At 41.1% G+C, this 19,961-nt stretch overlaps 1 protein-coding gene across 2 annotated transcripts; it reads right to left on the bottom strand.

Moving 5' to 3' along the window:
* Positions 1–1,615: 1,615 nt before the first annotated feature.
* On the bottom strand, positions 1,616–19,770 carry LOC139474264 (alcohol dehydrogenase [acceptor]-like). Of its 2 annotated transcripts, none has more exons than XM_071257197.1 (12): positions 19,666–19,770; positions 12,882–13,046; positions 12,454–12,662; positions 11,861–12,050; positions 9,172–9,300; positions 8,561–8,682; positions 8,296–8,463; positions 6,648–6,798; positions 3,849–3,991; positions 3,264–3,438; positions 2,535–2,757; positions 1,616–1,947 (listed from the first exon to the last, which is right to left on the bottom strand). In XM_071257197.1, the coding sequence occupies exons 2-12, from the start codon at positions 13,018–13,020 to the stop codon at positions 1,818–1,820; spliced, it is 1,779 nt and encodes a 592-aa protein (XP_071113298.1). In that variant the 5' UTR covers positions 13,021–13,046; positions 19,666–19,770; the 3' UTR covers positions 1,616–1,817. The 2 variants fall into 2 exon arrangements, with proteins under 2 accessions (XP_071113298.1, XP_071113297.1); XM_071257196.1 differs by lacking the exon at positions 19,666–19,770 and adding an exon at positions 13,773–13,852.
* Between the last annotated feature and the right edge of the window lie 191 nt (positions 19,771–19,961).

The raw sequence follows: 19,961 nt of genomic DNA, 5'->3' as shown, positions 1-19,961 counted from the left end.
AACCTCGTTTTTAACACACTTCTCAAATACCCCAGCAGGAAATACACCTCAGACCTGATTGAACCCAATGAATTTTACGACCAAGAAAATGTATTGTTATGCCAATATAAACCAAAGTTAAATTTCTTTGAGATTGACCAAATATGGTGTCTTGGCATGGATATGTACATGTAGTCAACAGTTTAAGATGTCAACAAGGGCAGCATCTCAATAAAATTTCTGTTAGCGTTGCTCCTCAAATAGTTCCAGCATGAATACTAAGGACAAAAGTATGAAATGAATGTACATATATTTGTGAAACATTGTTGCACCATACAACTGTTCCAACCCTGAGACTTATATGCCTTCTCGGGAGAATCGCTTTTCCAAAACCATACAATTTCCAATTGTTCGACAAAAGCACTAAAATCCTAACAAAATATGTTAAACAAAATTTGTTGTAATGATCAGGTGACACATACCTGCCGAGGTTAAGCTTTGACAGTGAGGAAATGTAAAGAATGAGTGCTTAAAGGGCAAAAAACGCATTGTGAGAAAGTGCAAGAGAACCAGTTTCATTTCGAGCAAAAATTGCTGAGCAGTAGCCATAAATAGTCTTTTACAATTCGGCTAGTACTGTAGCAGCAATAATGAAAAATCGGATTCGAGCCTCTTGAGCAAATGAAGGGCATCGTTGGTGAGATGAAAATAAGCTTCATTGGTTTACTGGTTTCTACAAAGAGTATATTCACATAGCAGAGACTGGATCCTGGGAAGAATTAGAGGCATGGTCAATGTGCCAAGGTCAGATCAACGTCAAACTTCAACATATCGCGAAAAACAGAACATATATCTTAAGACACACTACTAATATTTTCCAACTTTTATTACATTTGGGAAAATATTGGCCTTTAATCGGTGTTTCAATATGTCAATCATGGCTTCCATACAACAAATTGGATTCAAATTTCAACAAATATTGGTATCATCAATGGTGAGAGCAAGCATGTCCATTGGTTTCAGATGAGATTTGTACAGAATATAGAGCGCATCGTCACAGTATTATATTAAGGATTATGGTTTGTCTGCCAGTGTACCCCGCATGTGTGGGACGTTGTATATAATATCAATCACTGGTTTTCCTGGTCCAGACCCGACTGTACAGCTGAAATGTTACTGCCAGTGGTGTAAACCAACAAACAATGGTGTCACCAATCCGAAAAAACAAACATCAGTATGGAGAACAGTCTCATGCAGAGACCAGTCTCGACCGTTGAGGCCATCAAATTGCAGATCATCCTAATCTTGTCATGAAGGCTATACACAGACAGTGGATTCATAATACAAATCCAATGGATAATAGTGTGGCACATTAACCTTTTTTAAAAGAAGTATGTGAAATTGTGAACTTCTATATGCATACAATCTATGTATTCTATTGTGAATTTGACGTTATGTTTTAGATTTTACCTTGCTGTGATTCTTCACATGTTTGAAGCACATTTTGGGGCTCTCCTGTCATGAAAGAATGTATTGCTAGAAACGGCACGGAATTCATTCTCTGATAGATTAGATGTTCTTTGTGCTGTCCTAATGGAAAATCCACACGAATGAGAACACAAACAGTTTTGGGGAAAGTATTTTAATTTTTACTCCAGATTGAAAACAATCATTGAAGAACATCATGTGATGTTTACGATAACTAAAGCGTTTTATAAGCATATTTTATGTTATAATAGATAGATATGCAATAATTAGAGAGCGAGAGAGAAAGAGAGAGAGAGAGAGAGAGAGAGAGAGACAGATGATCTATCTAAAATGTGGAAGCAAGATTATCCTTATTTGCTATTTTTGATGATGTCCGCCGCCTTTTCTCCAATCATGATGCTCGGGGCATTAGTGTTCCCTGACACGAGGGCCGGCATGATGGAGGCGTCCGCGACTCGCAGTCCAGCAATACCCTTCACTCTGAAAAACATTAAATTGAAACCGACATTCAGATTAAACTGACGACTTCGGGTCAGATTTCAGCAACTACTTTGTGTTTCGTCCTCCAACATACACTTTTCTCCAATAATGAGACAGTCAGTTAGTGCATGTTCGACCAACGTCGGACAACATTGGGGACATCACATACAACATAAATTAAACCTACAGGTTAACGTTTGAAAGACAGATAATAAACTAACTTCTGGTTGTCCCGTCACAGCACGGTTTATATATGTATCAGGCAGCTCTGCTACGTTTGTTATTTTCTAAATACATTTACAAACTAATAGACTTTGAAAACCAACATAACACGAAGGCAAGTTTACCCGCGTCCATCAGTCTAGCACGGAACGACCCCAAAAGCATTTAAAGAATTAGGTGAATGTCCATGAAAGTTGCTGGTCTCTGATGTGATCAGAGCTACAAAAATTCAAGGGGATATTCATGAAGTTAGCCTGTAGACAAACAAATCCTGGAGATCATTTTAGATTGGTGAAAACACAATGTAACATGATTGTATTTGTACAAACGAAATAGAATAGTTGAAGTTTTCCAAAGTCACCCACCTCAGTTGAGGATCCACCACTGTAGTTGGGTCGCTTGCTTTCCCCATCTTGCAGGTGGTGGTTGGATGGTAGACTGTTGTAGCCAGTGCCCGGACGTAACACTCCCAGTATTCATCAGTGTCATACTTCATAGTGGTGCATGTCGGGAAGGGTGTGTCTTCAAGCTGGGCTCCTATTTCCTTGAATGCCTTTGTCTGATGAAGTTTCTGGACGATGCGAACACCTGTTGAACAAAAATGTCTTTCTGTTCCAATTGATATTCCAAGGTATATTTTTGAGCGAAGCGTTATTAATTCAGCTTGTTTGATAGTTTAAAAGTTTGAACTGGTGTATCAATGGTATTCATACTCGTAGAAAAGTGTCAATTTCATTTAGAAAAATGTGAGCGTGAATTCTAATTCTACAACTCTGGTGTTAACTTTGTTCTGGCTGTGACATCTGTCATCTACTTATGGATGGACAAATATACATGATCCCTTATAGATGATATTGCCTCATCTGAACTAGATCCATAGCAAAAGATGCTGCGTTGCCTGCAGTATGTTCTTGTTAAAAGAAGATACTTCACCTGGTAAAAGTTGTTACTTTACCCGAAGTATGTCCTCATTAAAAGTAGTTGGTTTACTCGAATTAAGACCCTGTTAAAAGTGATTGGTTTACCCGCAATACGTCTTTGTTAAAAGAAGTTGCTTTGCCCTTGAAGGCCCTGATAACTGGAATTGTTTTCACCTCTAACTAAAGTCTTGGCGTCATCGGGATGAGACAGGTAGTTGGGCTCGATGATAGGATGCTCAAATGGGTTGGTGCTTCTCAGGCGGATTGTCCCCATGCTCTTTGGACGGAGTAAAGTAGGGAAGATTGTGAAACCATCATCAGCCGACGTCCAGTTGAAATGAGCAACGATCTAAAGAAGAAGTTGATGATCGTTATTTAAGGGAAGGGACGTTTCAAGACAAGCGAAATTATGTCGTGGCAGTGTGCGTGTGTAGCCCGTCCATCCGTCAGATCTTCCCTGAAACCACAAGGCCTATTCATTCATGCCACAGCTACGGTGCTTTATAGCCCCACAGAATTATGATCCAATATGTAAAGCTGGTCACATATTAAACATGTCTTATTTGCCCATTGCTCAGACATTAATACATGTTTCATTATAGAATTGGATCACATTTATTCACTCAATCGGGGCAAGGTGACACTCAATCAACATGGAGCCCTAATAAGTGTGCCTGGTTGGTTGGTTGTTTTGCCAAAGACAAGGGGCTTGGATACGGGGCACCTATTGTGATTCCTGTGGAAATAAAGCACTCTCACCTTTTGGTCAATGTTAAACAGACGGGCCAGACTTTTGTCCATCGAAGCACAGACAAAGTGAAACTGAACGTCTGGACTTGGCTCGTCCGATTTCGTCTTCACAAACGCCATGGCTTCCATACCGCCGCTTGATGTGAAAAGACCTACATTTAAAGACAAAACATTGGATTTTCCAACTTTGCACATCACTGTCCCACACAGGAAAATGTATTCCTAGATCCATGGGACATTTATCAAAACGTGGTGACCATAAATATAGTTACATCTCTATCGTCAAAGGTTCATTACAGTTTGTCACAAATGAAAGAAAATATTGTATGGGGTGAGGTGAAATAAGTTTAAAAAATAATGTTTAAGATTAAACTATACTGATGTCGAGCCAGCAAGTCCTTTTTGATCCAGTAATGCTGAGAGTCTAGAAGCAGGGTAACAACAAGTGCCATCTTTTAACATATTTTGGAATGACACGGCAAAGGGATCAAACAAGCAACCTTCAGCTCTCCGCGCAGATGCTCTATCAACGAGACAAATGAGGCGGTCAACTGTGTGAGTTTTCTGAGAAAAATATAAATGAAAATCTGGACGTCACCTCATTGACAACATCTATGTGAAACTTGGGGATCAGACGTTTTGGAAAGAAGTATGTATCCCAACGGGAACGAACTGTGCTTCCCATCTTGTTGATCTGTTTCCGTTTTGCAAATCAATAGGAATTTCTGCTCATATTGGCAAACGCAACACACAATAATCTTCAGGTATATCAATGAATGTAAGTAATTCCCCTTCACTCATGTCCCGTCCTTAACTAGAAATAAAGAGACCAATGAAACCGTATTACAAAATATATGACATCAATATAGGGATATGTTCAACAGTCAACTTTCCTTTTTGTCAAGCAATATTCCAACAGCTCAAGTCTTTGTTGTCAACACTTTACAACTTTTATCATATTGTCGGAATCTCAGAGATTCCTTTGTCTATGGAAAAGTGCTCCTCGCTTTTGCTTTGTGGTGGCTATATTGCCCACATCACAGTTTCTTTCATTTGATGGGGATAAGAGATAAATATCATTCTGTTTGTATTGCCGGCCAACACTTCGCATTTTCTTCAGCCGAGGGATGCTGGGTACTTTGGTCCTATTCGAAGGATTTAGAACAACATGCATCACAAATACATGCGTGAGAACGCAACCTCGGGTGTCGACGGCTGTTTAGTGTATGGCTTGAAGTCTGAGGCTTATCTTGCTGCACTTGCAGGATTGTTTCCCGAAATATGGAATATATCCCTTCAACCATGATGTTCTCAAAACGACAAATGTAGACCAATGTGTTTTTTTAGAAAACTGTTACGTTCAACAATGCAGAAATTTAAGAAATGTCGAAATTGTCTTCTGAAGCTCCTTTTGCAGCCACATAACACGTATGATCGTCCACTAAAACTCCTGCCTATTCTGTGGTGATGTTGACAGCAGTACATTCAAGAAACCACAGCTGAAAAGAAGTGTACTTTGTGGAATTGTTGGTTGAAAGGACTCACAGAAGATGCTGTTTTGCAAGATATATAGAACCATCAGATGTTCCATTCTCCCTCGTCACAGAAAAGGGCAAAGGTTTCCAAGAAGACAGCGACAAGAACCGCCCCCTGGTTTTAATACACATGACACAGCAGTCACAAAATGTTGACAACCACCTCTCAACCTCGTAAGTGTTCTGCGCCACAAGTTTTGTTCACAGCTGGTCATACACTGACTCTGAGACAACAAGGTTTTGTTGCCAGCAGTTACGCTTTCAACCAAAGGAACCGGAGAACTGAGTTTCTGTCGCTGTTGTGACCTGGACTTCTTGTACTCAATCCTCATGCAAGCATGCGAACTCATCTCGAGTATTTCTCACCAATCCGCGTTTTGGTACTCATACCATGATGAGAAGAAAGTTGAGTAAAACTGACTATATTGTAATGTAGTACTATTGTGTTATGAATTAAGTCCTCGTGCTGACGAAGTTGTTTGAACTTTTTTGGTTCTAAATTCTTATTACTTGGATACTACGATACAATATGACCCCCATATATTGTTAGGAATACCCCATCTTATCCAATCAGGGCTCTTGAAGATCCATGTTTGTCATTAGAGGCGACTAACGAGATGGGTGGGCAGACTCGGTGACTTGGTTGCTGCATGTCATTGTATTCCAATTGGGTAGACTGATGTTCATGATATCAATCAATATTTTCAGACCGGCGTCATATCGATTGAATATTGCTGAGTGCGGAGTTAAACCCCAACGTCCTTTAACATATGACGTATTGTGTAGTTTCGACTTCGTTGGCCTGCCACACCACGAATGGTGCAAAACAGACTTCGTTAACATTAAGAAGATGTGTTTTTTCGCGATAAAACCGTTTGATTAAATAAAATGTATAATATCTTTGTTCAGGAGTGAGTGAGGAATTTTAACGCCGCTGTCAACAGCATTCCAGTTATATCGTAACGTGTCAGCTTAATGTGGGGGGAAAGCCGGAAGTGATGCAGGTCTCAGACCTTTACCACTTCCGTGAAACCCACGAGCACGGTTATGCTGCTGAGAAACCTAGAAACATAATCGGAGCGAACCAGGATTCGAACCCACAATCATAGGTGTCTGGCGTGCCCAGGGGATGCAACTCTGCACAGCGAATCGCTGCGCCTAAGACGACTGGGCCACCCGTGCCACCTCTTTGTTTAGTAAAATACGCACTAAAATTCGCTTAGTTAGTAATACATGAGGGATATATGCCTGATTAAATTCTTAAGGAACTTACCTGATTTCAATGCACGATATTCGATTGAAGCAAGGGTTGACTCTAATTTGCTTTCCGTGAGGCCAATAGGCTTCTGAATTTTCGACACCATGACGAGGATCATGTGATCCTGTAAGCTTTCGCCAACTGGGAGGCTAGCTTGAACTGGAATCTGGATATTGTAATACAAGTGACAAAACCTTTTCCATAATTATAAGAAACAAAGGGCAATAAGTAGTAGCCTCACGCACACCTGTACTTATGATATATGGAAGTTACTGGTTTTCTGGCATTAGAAGTCAGAAAGTAAGACTTGTTGAACACAATGGATGCTGAATGCTGATAGTATTTTTGTAGTTGATTTTTCGGTAAATCGTCAAGGCGCTTCTTAAGAACAGCATAGGTTGTTGGGGATCTATTCTAACCCGGAATTCTCATGGAGATATTCTATAACACACTTGGGACTGTATTTATCTACAACATGAATTGACAATTGGTACGTTTAGAACAGAAGACGAAGGCTTATCACTCAATAAGAAGTAATTAAAGATCCTACATGTATCTTGTTCACGCTCTTGGTACACAAATGAAGGAACTAAATCTCACACAGTAAACAGATAACTGTTATTTTATCTGACAACTCTTTAGCCGAGTCGCAAGAGTTGGCTTAAGAACATAAAATACCCGACCAATCAAATTGCACTCATGGGTTAGTGACAGAGGGCAGGAGTGGTAATATCGCTTCCGAAAAATGGTAAAGTGGTAAATGGTTCCAGGGTATTTATCATTATAGAATTGAGATATAATATACTAGATGGTCCTGGATGTGCTGATTGCGACATTATTACTGAAGCACTCGTAAATATACAATAGTATGCAATGTTCCAGCCTGACGCTTATCTTTTGTAACAAAACTATCAAGTATATTAACGTCGTTGTTCATTATACGCCTTTTCTTGATCAATTCTCTTCTGGCAGGATACCCTCACCTTTTCATGAACACCTGGTATCATGAATAATTGATAGTGATTCTTAAAAGCATGCTCAAGAAAAAGTAGGAATCGTACAATCGTCTCTCCTTTTAGCAGATATTCCTTATGAAAATGGAAAGGGTCCTGTCGAGTTTATTTGAATAACGGTTAACCAAAATGATGAGGTTTGAGCTATATTTTTCGTGTGACCTAAACCGACCTTTGACCATACACGGACCATAAAACTAATGTGATTAAGACACGACAAAAGAATGGCTATTTAAATCATAGAAAGGCGACCTTCGCCTTAATATTACATAATGCTGTGTCAGAAAATGGTCACAGGGATATATATTGCATCTGTTCGAAGCATGCAGTGTCGGGGTGTCAGTTTGGGCAAACCCTTTTGTGTGGGCTTTATCTAAAATATGCTGACACGCCATGATGTAATCGAAATATTGATAAAATTGTTATTCCTAACACAATCATATTACGTAATGAGAACCATACCACACAGATGCTGATAGCATGCTTAGGACAGTGTTTACTGTGGCATTCTACCTTGAAAATGTGACCAGATGTACTTATATTGGATGAAAACGTACATCTGTGATGTTTCTCGAGAGAACAGCAAGTCTGATCTACAAATTTAAATTGTGACATAAATTGCATGAAAGAGATCGATGCTCAGTTCTTACCTTCATCTCCTCCAAGTGTTTCTTTGGCCCGATCCCTGACAGCAACAGCAGCTGTGCCGATCCAATTGCACCACCTGACAAGATTACCTCCCTTGAAGCACGAACCTTGTACAGGCGGCCATCTTTAACATACTCGACACCAACTGCTGTCTTCTTGTGTATCATTACCTGGTGAAAACAATTGGCCAATCTCAGCACTGAACAAATGTGTGATGTATGTACGAATGCGTAACCTAGAGGAATGTGGACGGGTGAAGTACACTACCTTCGTGACGTGACTGTTGGCCAGGACGTGCAGGTTGGGTCTGTCTATCACTGGCCACAGGAACGCCTTGGATGTGCTCATACGTTCCCCATTCCCAATTGAAGCCTGCGATCTACTAAATCCTGAAAAAGTTACAGCTGAACTTAGTAAAGTATTACGACGTGCCTTCACCGTTCCACTGGACTAGGAAAATATTTGAAGGAAAACTGTCATGAGCAGAATTCCATCAATAGGGTACTCAAGATGTAATTCAAAGGTTGTTGAGGACGATTGGGCCAGGCGATTCCTTCCGTACTACTTAAATACAAATTGTCGGATAAAAGTACCAAATAAGGTCACGGATTGGAATCCATTTCGTTGAACAGAGAGACACAGATAGAGACAAACCAAACCGACAGACTGACATGGACAAACAGGAACATGCAACTGAGACGCTGACAAGCGGACAGACAGATAGGCAGACGCAGAGCCACACAAACTAGCAGGTGGAAAAAGACACATCCCGGGACTCTCCGGAACAGGCATATACTCACAAACTGACAACCACGCACATCGCCACACAGCCGGGCAGACAGAAACGAACGCACGCAGACATAGACAAGGGTACTTGCCTTCCTGATGTTCTCCGTTGTAGTCTATTGCCTTGAACCCGAGTTCAGTTCCCGCCCTGACGAAGTAGTCAGCGACGGGTATTGAGTTCACTTCCGTCACAGTCAGTGGACCTCCCCGGCCATGGTATTCTTGATGATGAATAAGAATAAAACTGGATTACTCGATTACAAAAAAAACCTTACAATTCACACACTGTCAACTATCATGAAAAGAGGACTGGTTGGTTGGTTGGTTTGTTGTTAACGCCGCACTCAGCAATATTCCAGCTATATGACGGCGGTCTGTAAATAATCGAATCTGGACAAGCAATCCAGTGATTAATATCATGAGCATCAATCCACGCAATTTGGATCCATGACATGCATCAACCACGTCAGCGAGCCTGATCACCCGATCCCGTTAGTCGCCTCTCACGACAAGCATAGTCACCTTTTACGGCAAGCATTGGTTGCCGAAGACCTATTCTACTCCGGTTCGTCACGGGTCCATAAAATGAGGGAAACCCAAGAAAAAGCGACGTAGGTTTGTAACGTCGATTTTAACAACATTTAAGTTATGTCAATGAATTCGAGAGAAAAGGAAGCATATCAGCTGTTCGAAACATACCATTTCGGATGTGTGTTATACATAGGGTTAGAAATGACAAGAGTTCATAAAAAGCGTATGTGCACTTGTGAAAATATCACTTCACGCGCCCCAGTGCATTGTTGACGTCATCCGGTCGGCATTGTTCATGTCATTCGAATCTAACTTTTTTAATTTGAAGTTTACACGATATACGGCTTTTCCACTGGAATAGAGGTCGGTCACATGATCGCGAAATTGACGTTCATAGGTGTACGAACAACACAATTTGACGTTCATACGTTCTTCACGAGACCGTGTTCTTGAAATGACGTAAACACTGCCGGACTACTTCCACATTCCTCGGGGAAACCCCTGGGAATACCCTAGCACGGAAAAATACATAAGCGTTCTTTCTAATCATTTAGATCCTCTATTCTTGGTCTCCGCGTTTCAGTATACATTGAGAAATTACAGAGAGCGTGACTGCATGATTGATTACGAATATCCTCGCTGCGGCCTATCCTAATAAATAAACTAAGACATCCACATCTAAACTATCGTAGTATCGACTCGATCCGTTTCCAGGCTGACACTGACCGTCTCCAGCAATCTATGAATTTACCTTAGTGTCTGTTTGACGCATGTTTTTTCACCTTTCAATGATCGACCAGTTGATCAATGATGACTAACACATGTAACCGCCACAGGTTCATTAACAACTTCGGAAATCTCTCCCGTCACGTTTATCGTGTCGGCCATTTGTACTTGATGTAAATGTATTACGACGCGCTGTCATTGTGACTCACTTACTGAGGTTGTTCTTCACAAAACTTTCACATCTAATGAGGATTTGATTTGAACACATGTGCTGCGTAAGATGTTTCTGAAGAGCAAGTTGTGCGTCCACACGCTCATGTCACCTCTCTTTTTGAGCAACTATTTTACTCCGCGATATAGCTGGTTGTTGTATTGCTGTCAGTGTAAACATGATGTCACACGTACTAAATAACATTGTGTTTAGATCTTGGCCTACATCCTTTGAGGTTAGAAATTGTGATAATTTTTTTATAAGAATTGACTTTCACTTTGTGTGAGTTCATTTGAGTATGAACCTTCATAGAGTGAGGGCCAATTATTTGATAATAAATAAAACGTCAACACCAGAGATAATAATTCTCGATTATATCCCGAAACGGATTCCACTGGGCGTAAGAGGCAAAACAGTTCAATGAAAAAAATCAATGATGATATCAGGTTTTCATGAATGAGTAAGTATGTTCGACCCTACCGGTAGCACCCGCCACTCACATAATTGGCTTAAAAAAGTATGAACTTTATCGTCAGTGAATTCTTAATATATATCTAACTTAATTTGATTATTATTGACAACAGTTTCTTTTCTCGCAGCAATTTGCCATCGACATTTATAATGTCATCCATTTTGTAATAACATCCATTTTTGATGAGGTCATTGCATTTCAGAATGACGTCATTTCTTTCTTGCAGCGTTTCATGTTGAAAGGGTGATGCAGAAACGACCTATAGCCTTTGCTTTGTTTTTAAAATGGCGATTTAACATCATGAGTTTTCAACTGTTCGGATGTTTGTAAGTACACGGTGTTCTTCATATTGGACACGTTGCATTTTGTCACTAATGCACATGCTTTTGAAGTGTGTATGTAGGCGATATCAACTAATCGTCCATTCAGTTGTAGTAAATCTAGATTGCATAGCTATCTCTGTTGCTTCTGAAGAGGTGTATTATGATTTCGATGTCTCACTTATTTACCTTTTTAAGATAGCTACGCGATAAAACACAAAGAACGATGACGAACGAGGCGTGGTTTATTTCGTCATATTTAGCATTGTTCTCATTTCGATATCTTACTTAATTAGCTGTATATTTGGAATATTGCCGACTGCAGCGTTATGCAACATTCCCTCATCTATCTGAGTTGTGAAAGTCTTTAATCTCTGTTACGTTGGGCTTCACCCCAATATATTGTGCCTCGCCTTTAGTTCTTTTCAAAGTGCCATTAAATTTACATTTAAAAGAGCCTAATACTAGAACGAATTTCAGCTAATTATGAACTGTACGTGGTGGTAATATTGACATGTTACCTGAATTTTTTAGTCTGTCAATTTGTATGTCTTCCGATTTTTTGAAGTAAGGGAGGACATCTTTGTAACTCCACCCCTCACATCCACTCGCTGCCCAGCTGTCGTAGTCATGGCGATGACCTCTGACATACTGCATATAATTCAGCTGACTGCTTCCTCCCAAGACTCTTCCACGTGGCCATGCTCCCCTCTGAAATTCATCTCAAAGATATCTACTGGAACAACAATGTAAAATATATCAAATGTTATCACGGTTTTTGCCGCTGGTGCGTCAAGTATGGGTATGTCATCCACATGTCTGCCATAACACTATTTGAAAGGGGCTTTAAATGTTGTAACCTTGAACAAACAACTCCCGAACAAGATTCGTGTGACGCTCTTTGAAATTATGCTTAATCTGCAAACCAAGAAACTAGAAAATAGGGCATGCGCAGTCACGAATGATACAAAGACCAATTAAATGTACGAATACAACTGTATGTGCATGTGAATATATTGATATATGATCTAATAAAAACTGCTTCTTCGACCATCACAAAAATAGGGCAACAAAGAGAGGTGCGTGCTTTCAGAGACCTATTTGTTAAACTTGCCTTATCTATGAGCCCTGTGTGTGCATGTTGCTGAGGTTCGGTCAAATAGGCCCAGTCAAATTTGTCCATCTGGTTCAGGGTTAGCATTATAGGAGTATCCAGCGTCTTCTGATTCCGGTCATCACCGCCAGCCTCTATCACCAGGACGGTCACGTCACCATTCTCGGACAGACGGGACGCAAGAACAGCCCCTGCAGACCCTGCCCCAACTGTGAAATAGAATACTGTGTTATCCATACACAACAGATCACACTTAATCATTTGCTGTGGACGTCCAAACAGTTATGCAACAATTCAACTACATCATGCAATATTAACATAATATAATCCTACAGCAATTGTTCTTATAATACAGTAACGATCCAAATGATGTTGTACAATATATAGCAGTCATTTGAAGATAAAATAAACGAATATATGAATGTTACCTATGATATAGTCATAAAACGTCCTCAGTTCTGGGGACAGAATTTCTTTGTCGTCAACAGGATAGACGGAGACACCGATGATGATGGCGAGGATTGCAACATTGACGACAATCAGCACTGACGTCGTTGAAGCGTCCATGGTCCTTTATTCAGATTTTGAATATTCTGTCAAAATAGACGGTCGGTGTGCAATATGTTCTCTCTTCACTATTGGTTACATTATTTCTGCTTTTCCTGCAAGCCAAGCTATTCATAATAAGCTGCATGCCTATATGAAAACGAAAAATACTATTTATCATTCTATGAAAACTGAATAATCAGCCTCTTTCGGAATAGAAAGGGGGTAACCCTATATTGTGCAGGAAGAGAATAGAAACAGATGGTATCGGACTGTGATCCGGCTAAATGCAGGTCACTTTGCTCGATGGTGTGGGTCATAACTCATGTGTTTAGTCACCAGTTTGTTTAAGCCAGACAAACCACTGGGACTTATGGAAATGGGAAATACATGCACTGTCAACATTACTTGTTTTTACGTTTTAACGTGAGGTCTATTCACGAAAGATAGTGTTTCCAATCAAAGCATGAGCTGGATTTCTTCGCTGACCTTGTTTTCTGCTGATACAAGACTGACACGTTCCTGCCACAAGCCGAGGGCATTTTGGCGTAATGACTATGCCTCGCATCATCCTTTTCTTGTTTCTTTTCTTTTTCATACAACTTGGGAATGAATATGCTGATCTAATGAATAGACTTCGAATACAAGTCACGCTCATTTTCTTCTGTTCTAATAAATACGATACACCTCAGCCATTTCTAGCAATATAACACATGTTGAAATAGTTATGAAATGCTTAGCGAAAAGTTGAATAAGCCCTGTGTGTTTCTTACCGTATGCAACAAACAGCGAGCTCGATGTTACACACGTCAAGCCTTCACCGAAGTAGTGGAGTTGTGGCGATAAGCCAAGGTCATAAAGAACAACAAGAATAGACAAGCGCCGGTGTTAACGTGAAGCACGAATGCACTTTACACTGTGACTCAACAAATGCACCTTTTTCCTTGACCCATATTTGAGGACATATCATAGTGTAAATAAAAGCTGTAAAACCAGTTCCTGATATAAAATGTTATCGCTAGAGAATATCCAGTCTCAATTATCTGATGAAACATATTCCATTGGCCTTAAAGGAGAAATAGCGGTGAAAATGATACGAATGGATCACTGAAAATCAGTGATGACACCAGGTGTTCGCGAAAAGGGAACACACGTACTGCTCTACCGGAAGTGATAAAATGTCCACAAAGAGTCCATTGTTCGATTGCGACTATATCATAAGCATGTTTTATTAATCATTGTCTACTTGTGATGTTACCATGTGTAATAGATAAGCGAATGTGAACGGTGTCACACATGAACATATGCTCTCGTGAATCTTAATATTGATATTCACAATGTTTGTAGTCTTGTAGTACTATACTTCGAATTTATAATATAATCGTACGATTTCGACAATCTCATGATACTTTGTTTATGAATCTCTATCAACTAGTGAACATACTCAAATAGTGAATATACTCAAATAGTGGATATACTAAAATAGCGAATATACTCAAAGAGTGGATATACTCAAATAGTGGATATACTCGCATTGCTTTTGAAAGGGTCATGTTTTACTTAGTTCTTCTTAATATTCTCCCACTAGCTTTAAATACAAATGTCTTATATAACGACACCATCGGCATGTTTTTTAATGACAAACGTATCACGAACCGGCGTGGAATTTTAACACACTCAATTAATCGCCTGGTGTCCCGTGGGGACCATAGAGCGGAATATCCCCAACACGTCATTGTCAGAGGGTACAGATTCAGGACAAGAAAAGCATAGAACATACAAGGACAGCAGTTTTAACTTCAGACAAGTTGACGTATTACGAGAAGCATACATATGTATATGTGAAGGGCAAAATCCTGGCCACATGTTAATGCTAACTTTATCAAATGTCGGTCACTGTGACACCCTATCTGAAGATTTAAAACAAGTTGGCAAATATGGCACCAATAGCTGAAAGGCAATGAAGCTGAGCTAGTTATATGGCAAGGTCAACACCGGAATAAGAAAAGACAACCGTGATCTACTCCCGGCGTTTTACGCTTGAGATAGAGAATGTTATTGTTCACATTTGGGATGTTTTGGACCACATAATCAGAAGTCAGGCACACGTCTAGGCAGTTTTCGAATGATTTGTATCGGAAATGTTTATTTTAGTGATCTAAGTCGTGCAGTCGTGAACAAGCGATTCCCGAAACATCGCCACAAAATACGCTTCGAATGGGACACTGAAGGCACAACCTGATCATGCCAAGTAAATGTAGATATCTGTCTAGATAGTTTAAACTGACTTCATTTCAACACGTGCATCCTTTCACGTTTAATCAAATTGAAAATTGCGAAAGTGGTCGGGTGCGTCACGCTCATGGGGAGCCGGGGGCACGGTTGGCCCAGTCGTCTAAAGCGCCGCAATTCGCTGTGCAGAGTTGCGTCCCTTGGGCACGCCAGAAACCTATGATTGTGGGTTCGAATCCCGGTTCGCCCCAATTGTGTTTCTAGGTTTGTCAGCACCATACCCGTGCTCGTGGGTTTCACCGAAGTGGTAAACGTCTTAGACCTGCATCACTTCGGGCTTTCCTCCCACATTAAGCTGACACGCCGTGATATAACTGGAATACTGTTAAAAGCGGCGTTAAACACAACTCACTCACTCATGGGGAGCCTCGATCTATTGATCGGTAGTCGTACATTGTAAATGGATATAGCTCGAGCATATAATGTCTGTAGAAGCTCTATGCATATAACTCATCATACCTATCAGAAACAATCTCTCTCTCTCTCATTAGATTGCTTCAGTTCTGCCTTGTTGTTGCAAAATGAATTTTGTATGAATGAAAAAAAGGTGTGTCCCGGTGTGACAGAAATCACGGTTATCCAATCAAAACACGTGTGACGTATGGATTTAGTATCTCAACCCACCTGTACCACCTGTAACCTCACCCTCAGGCACAATATAGTAATAATTGGATGAGTGGAGTAAGATTGAACACAGTTTTAATTGGTTAGCGCTCTCAACTCGTACCACGTACGAGTCTCATCAGGCCATAACTGAAAAAAGGACATGAAGTTGTCACAGTTGAAGCTGGGCGTTTATGTAGACATGTCCAAGTTCAAGGCCATCTGCAGTGAATATCGTGACTGTGTGCATGCCCTGAGCTGCCCGACCTGCTGCACATGGAAGCAGTGATCGTACGAATCAGACCGTGGATGAGTTATGAGTCGTGATGTGTGTGCTCTGGCGTTATGTCAGTGTCAGGTACGTCAGGCTCTGCGGCTGTGGTGGACCTCGTTTCGTCCATCTATCACATGATGGTTAAATCTGGTGTTTGAGCGGAATCTGAATGTTGTTTCTTTGAAAGGCATATTCATGTGATGCACATGAAGTGTTCGTGTAGTATTAATTCGTTCGGGTTCTCACATACACACACCAACACACACACCAACACACACACCAACACACACCAACACACACACACACACACACACACACACACACACACACACACACACACACTTGAAACTGAAGCTACCATTCAGAGAAAAGAAGATCGATTCCGAATGAATTCTGTACATGTACATTATGCTACCTATAATGAAGATATAGGTCGTGTTCAGTTTGGGAGGTAGAGTTCCCTTTTAATCAGTTGGAAATACATTGACGACAAGGCGCAGTGACGTCATCGAGAGGCCCATTCATTCTGAAAGACAGAATGAATATATTTGTCTGAGATCAATCATCCCAATAGACGGACAGTGTAAATCATACACTGTATGTCCCGTTTTTACGTCACAGTTAAAATACATCAATAAAATTGGTTAAATGTTCACATTTTTTCCACTTTGCTTGTAGTCTCAGCAGATCAACATCACTACTTAATCAAAGCTAAAATGAGTGTTTTATTGACGTTTGAGATGACTTGATCAATAATCCTCCCACGATTGGTCATACATTCGTTTGTACCCCGTATCAGTTTGGCCCAAATTAGTCTTCCAGTGATAATCCCAACCCCCCCACCCCCCCCCCCCCCCCCACCCCACACCCCCCCCCCCCCCCCCCCCCCCCCCCCACCCCCCAACCCACACACCCCTTTCAGTGTTTGGTCCAGTTCGGAAAACATGGCGGTTGGCCTTTGACAGGTCTCCCCATCTGACGGGCGGACGTCAGCACGGTGGGCATGAGCGTTATCGTTAAGGACCTGCATTGCGCGCAAACATTGGTGTCAGTATGTTCCCGGGAGTATTTTCCGGTCATCCTTACATGGACAATATGCAGTTAAAGGGGCGTTCTGACTGTATAAGTAGCAGAAGTGTCCTGTTAGCAGGAATACGTCACTACCAAATCATAACACTATCGGTCGGACATACATACATACATACATACATACATACATACATACATACATACATACATACATACATACATACATACATACATACATACATACATTAAGGGGCTAAATAAGGACTGGTCGGCTCGGAGTCATGGTATCTCGGTGGACTAGCATTATAAAATCGGGTTTAGTCCACACTAGCACGTACGCGCGCGCGCGCACGCACGCACGCACACGCACACGCACACGCACACACACACACACACACGTGCATGCATGCATGCATGCACGCGTCGTTAAACTCCATTTCACTTCATCTTTAGCTTAAGATATACCGTCTTCTACGTTATAAGCGCCCAAAGGCGCTCTCAAAATTAGAAAAAGGGGGCTCTTATTAGAGTATCATTTTGGTGAAAAAAACAGTTGAAAGATAAATTTCGTAGTTTATGCTGACAGTCTGAAATGTTTATGTACGACAGATATATTTTTCAGAATTTAACTGTCCATAACAAAGGGTGCATATAACACACCAGTGCGTATTATAGCCAAATAAATAAGTCTTCGGAAGGGGTTCTAACTGGAATTGTTCACTAGCCAATACATTTGCAAATATCGCCGCGGTCGCTTGTTAGAGCGTGGCGCTTATTACGTCGAATACGGTAATAAAAACCACTATGTGCAAATCGAAAGAAAGAATAAACGTTCAGCAAATTTTATGTTTGGTACTCCCCCTAGGTCACCAGGCGTGTGCTAGAAGAAGAGTAAATTGCATAACACTGGCGACATGTCTTCACATCCGGGTGTAGGACGGAGTTGTGTCACAGAGCAGGGTGTTATAGCTTGATATGTAAGCCTGAGCTGGCTCTCCTTATCCTGTTTGTTTGGTTGTTGGTTATGACCTTCCCTCATCTACTCAGCCTTATCAACTTCTGCACGTTACGTTAAGCTAGATTTTTTTAATACAGACCTTTTCTTAAACTCTTCCCTGTACATGGTTCATGTTTACTCTATTGCAACATGTGATGTATTGCCGCTGAGGAAAGCTGAACTTTATATTATCATTGAGTACAGAGTACCAACAGTGTAGTGATCGGTGTTTCTGCATTCCTACGTCGGGTAGCCTCGGATTTATCATCTGGTGTTGTTCGGGCGTTTCCGGAGGTGATGAAGCCACGTGATCAACGTACATGTACTTGCCAAATCTGACAGGTGACTTGACACTGAACTATAGGGACGAACCCACTTAAACAATTCCACCTCTATTTCCTCATTATCCAGTTTACGCTGAAAGGTAACGTGAGGTGAGGTGAATTGGGGTTTAACGTCGCGTCCAAGATTATTGCATTTATGTGTGTGTGTGTGTGTGTGTGTGTGTGTGTGTGTGTGTGTGTGTGTGTGTGTGTGTGGCTGCTTGTACTCGTCCGGACTGATACCGATTTATAGTGCTAGCTCACTGAGATACCATGCCGCAGTTAAACATGAATACTCTACTCAGACACAGTATACTGACTCCGAGCCGACCAGTCCTTGTTTTAGGCCCTTGTGCCGAGCGCCAGACAGGGTAACAACAAGTACCATCTTTAGACGTCTTTTGGTGTGACGCGGCCGGGATCGCTCTCCGGGCGGACGCCCTACCACTAGACCGCGGAGGCGGTCCTAAAAGGTAAGAACGTCAGTATGAAGTGCATCCTGTACTTGTATTACCCTTGCGGATAATCCCGAAATTCTTCCGTTCAAGAAATGATTGTGCAAGTGGATAGCCCGCTAGGTAAGATATGTGAATAAAATAGCCAACCACATGTTATTAGCTTGACCCACTCCTGTGCAACGTGTAACAACTAAACATAGTTTAATCCAACGTAAGTGAAGGGAGAACTTGGCACAAGGGACATCAACCATCTTCTGGTACTGTTTTTTTCCACGGAGCTTCCGACATGCAATACACTTGTATATGAGCAAGGATATCACCCACCTAGCTCCAGTGATCCATAAACCAACCTACTTAACCGCTCCGTCTGTTAACGTACGACACTGATGTTTGACCCTTGAGTGATGGTGACGCACAAGGAGCCTTACAAGTTGATAATCCCCAGGAATAATGATCGGGTTTTTCACACGCGAAGACTTATTAACAGTTCGCTACTTGTCAATGTGAAATTCACGATACGTTATCACACAACATGCTAATTAAACTGTACACAAACAATTCTAGCCATAGTGAAAATACTGCAAATACTCTGTTTTGAGTCCCAAGTGGTCAAAATCTAATTTTCGCATCGCGAGAGCGAAAGCCATGGTTTGTCTAGCTTGCCATTACACAACAACAAATTTTACTCACGCGCAGGAGAGTTCCGACATCCAGACAGCAAACATTGCGGAAAACTGTTATGCAGTAACAGCACAGTATCCAGTTAAACATGTGTGATCGTATAAACGTTAGAGGAACATGAAAAGAAAATCTGGATGTGCGGCATAATCATATCCAAAATACGCTCGGCTTGTGGCAGGATTGGAACGTGTGGAATCAGCACAAGTATGGTCAACTTAGGCATCTTAAGCATTGCTTGTATTTAATGATGTAAATTGGATAGAATTTCGCTGTAGTGGGTAATAGGGGACACCATGTGTTCCATT

The sequence above is a fragment of the Haliotis cracherodii genome, unplaced genomic scaffold (genome assembly GCF_022045235.1).
Source record: "Haliotis cracherodii isolate W230 unplaced genomic scaffold, xgHalCrac1.p SCAF_3, whole genome shotgun sequence".
Taxonomy (NCBI): domain Eukaryota; kingdom Metazoa; phylum Mollusca; class Gastropoda; order Lepetellida; family Haliotidae; genus Haliotis; species Haliotis cracherodii.
The sequence above is the reverse complement of the archived record's forward strand: the minus strand, read 5'-3'. Positions and strand labels throughout refer to the sequence as shown.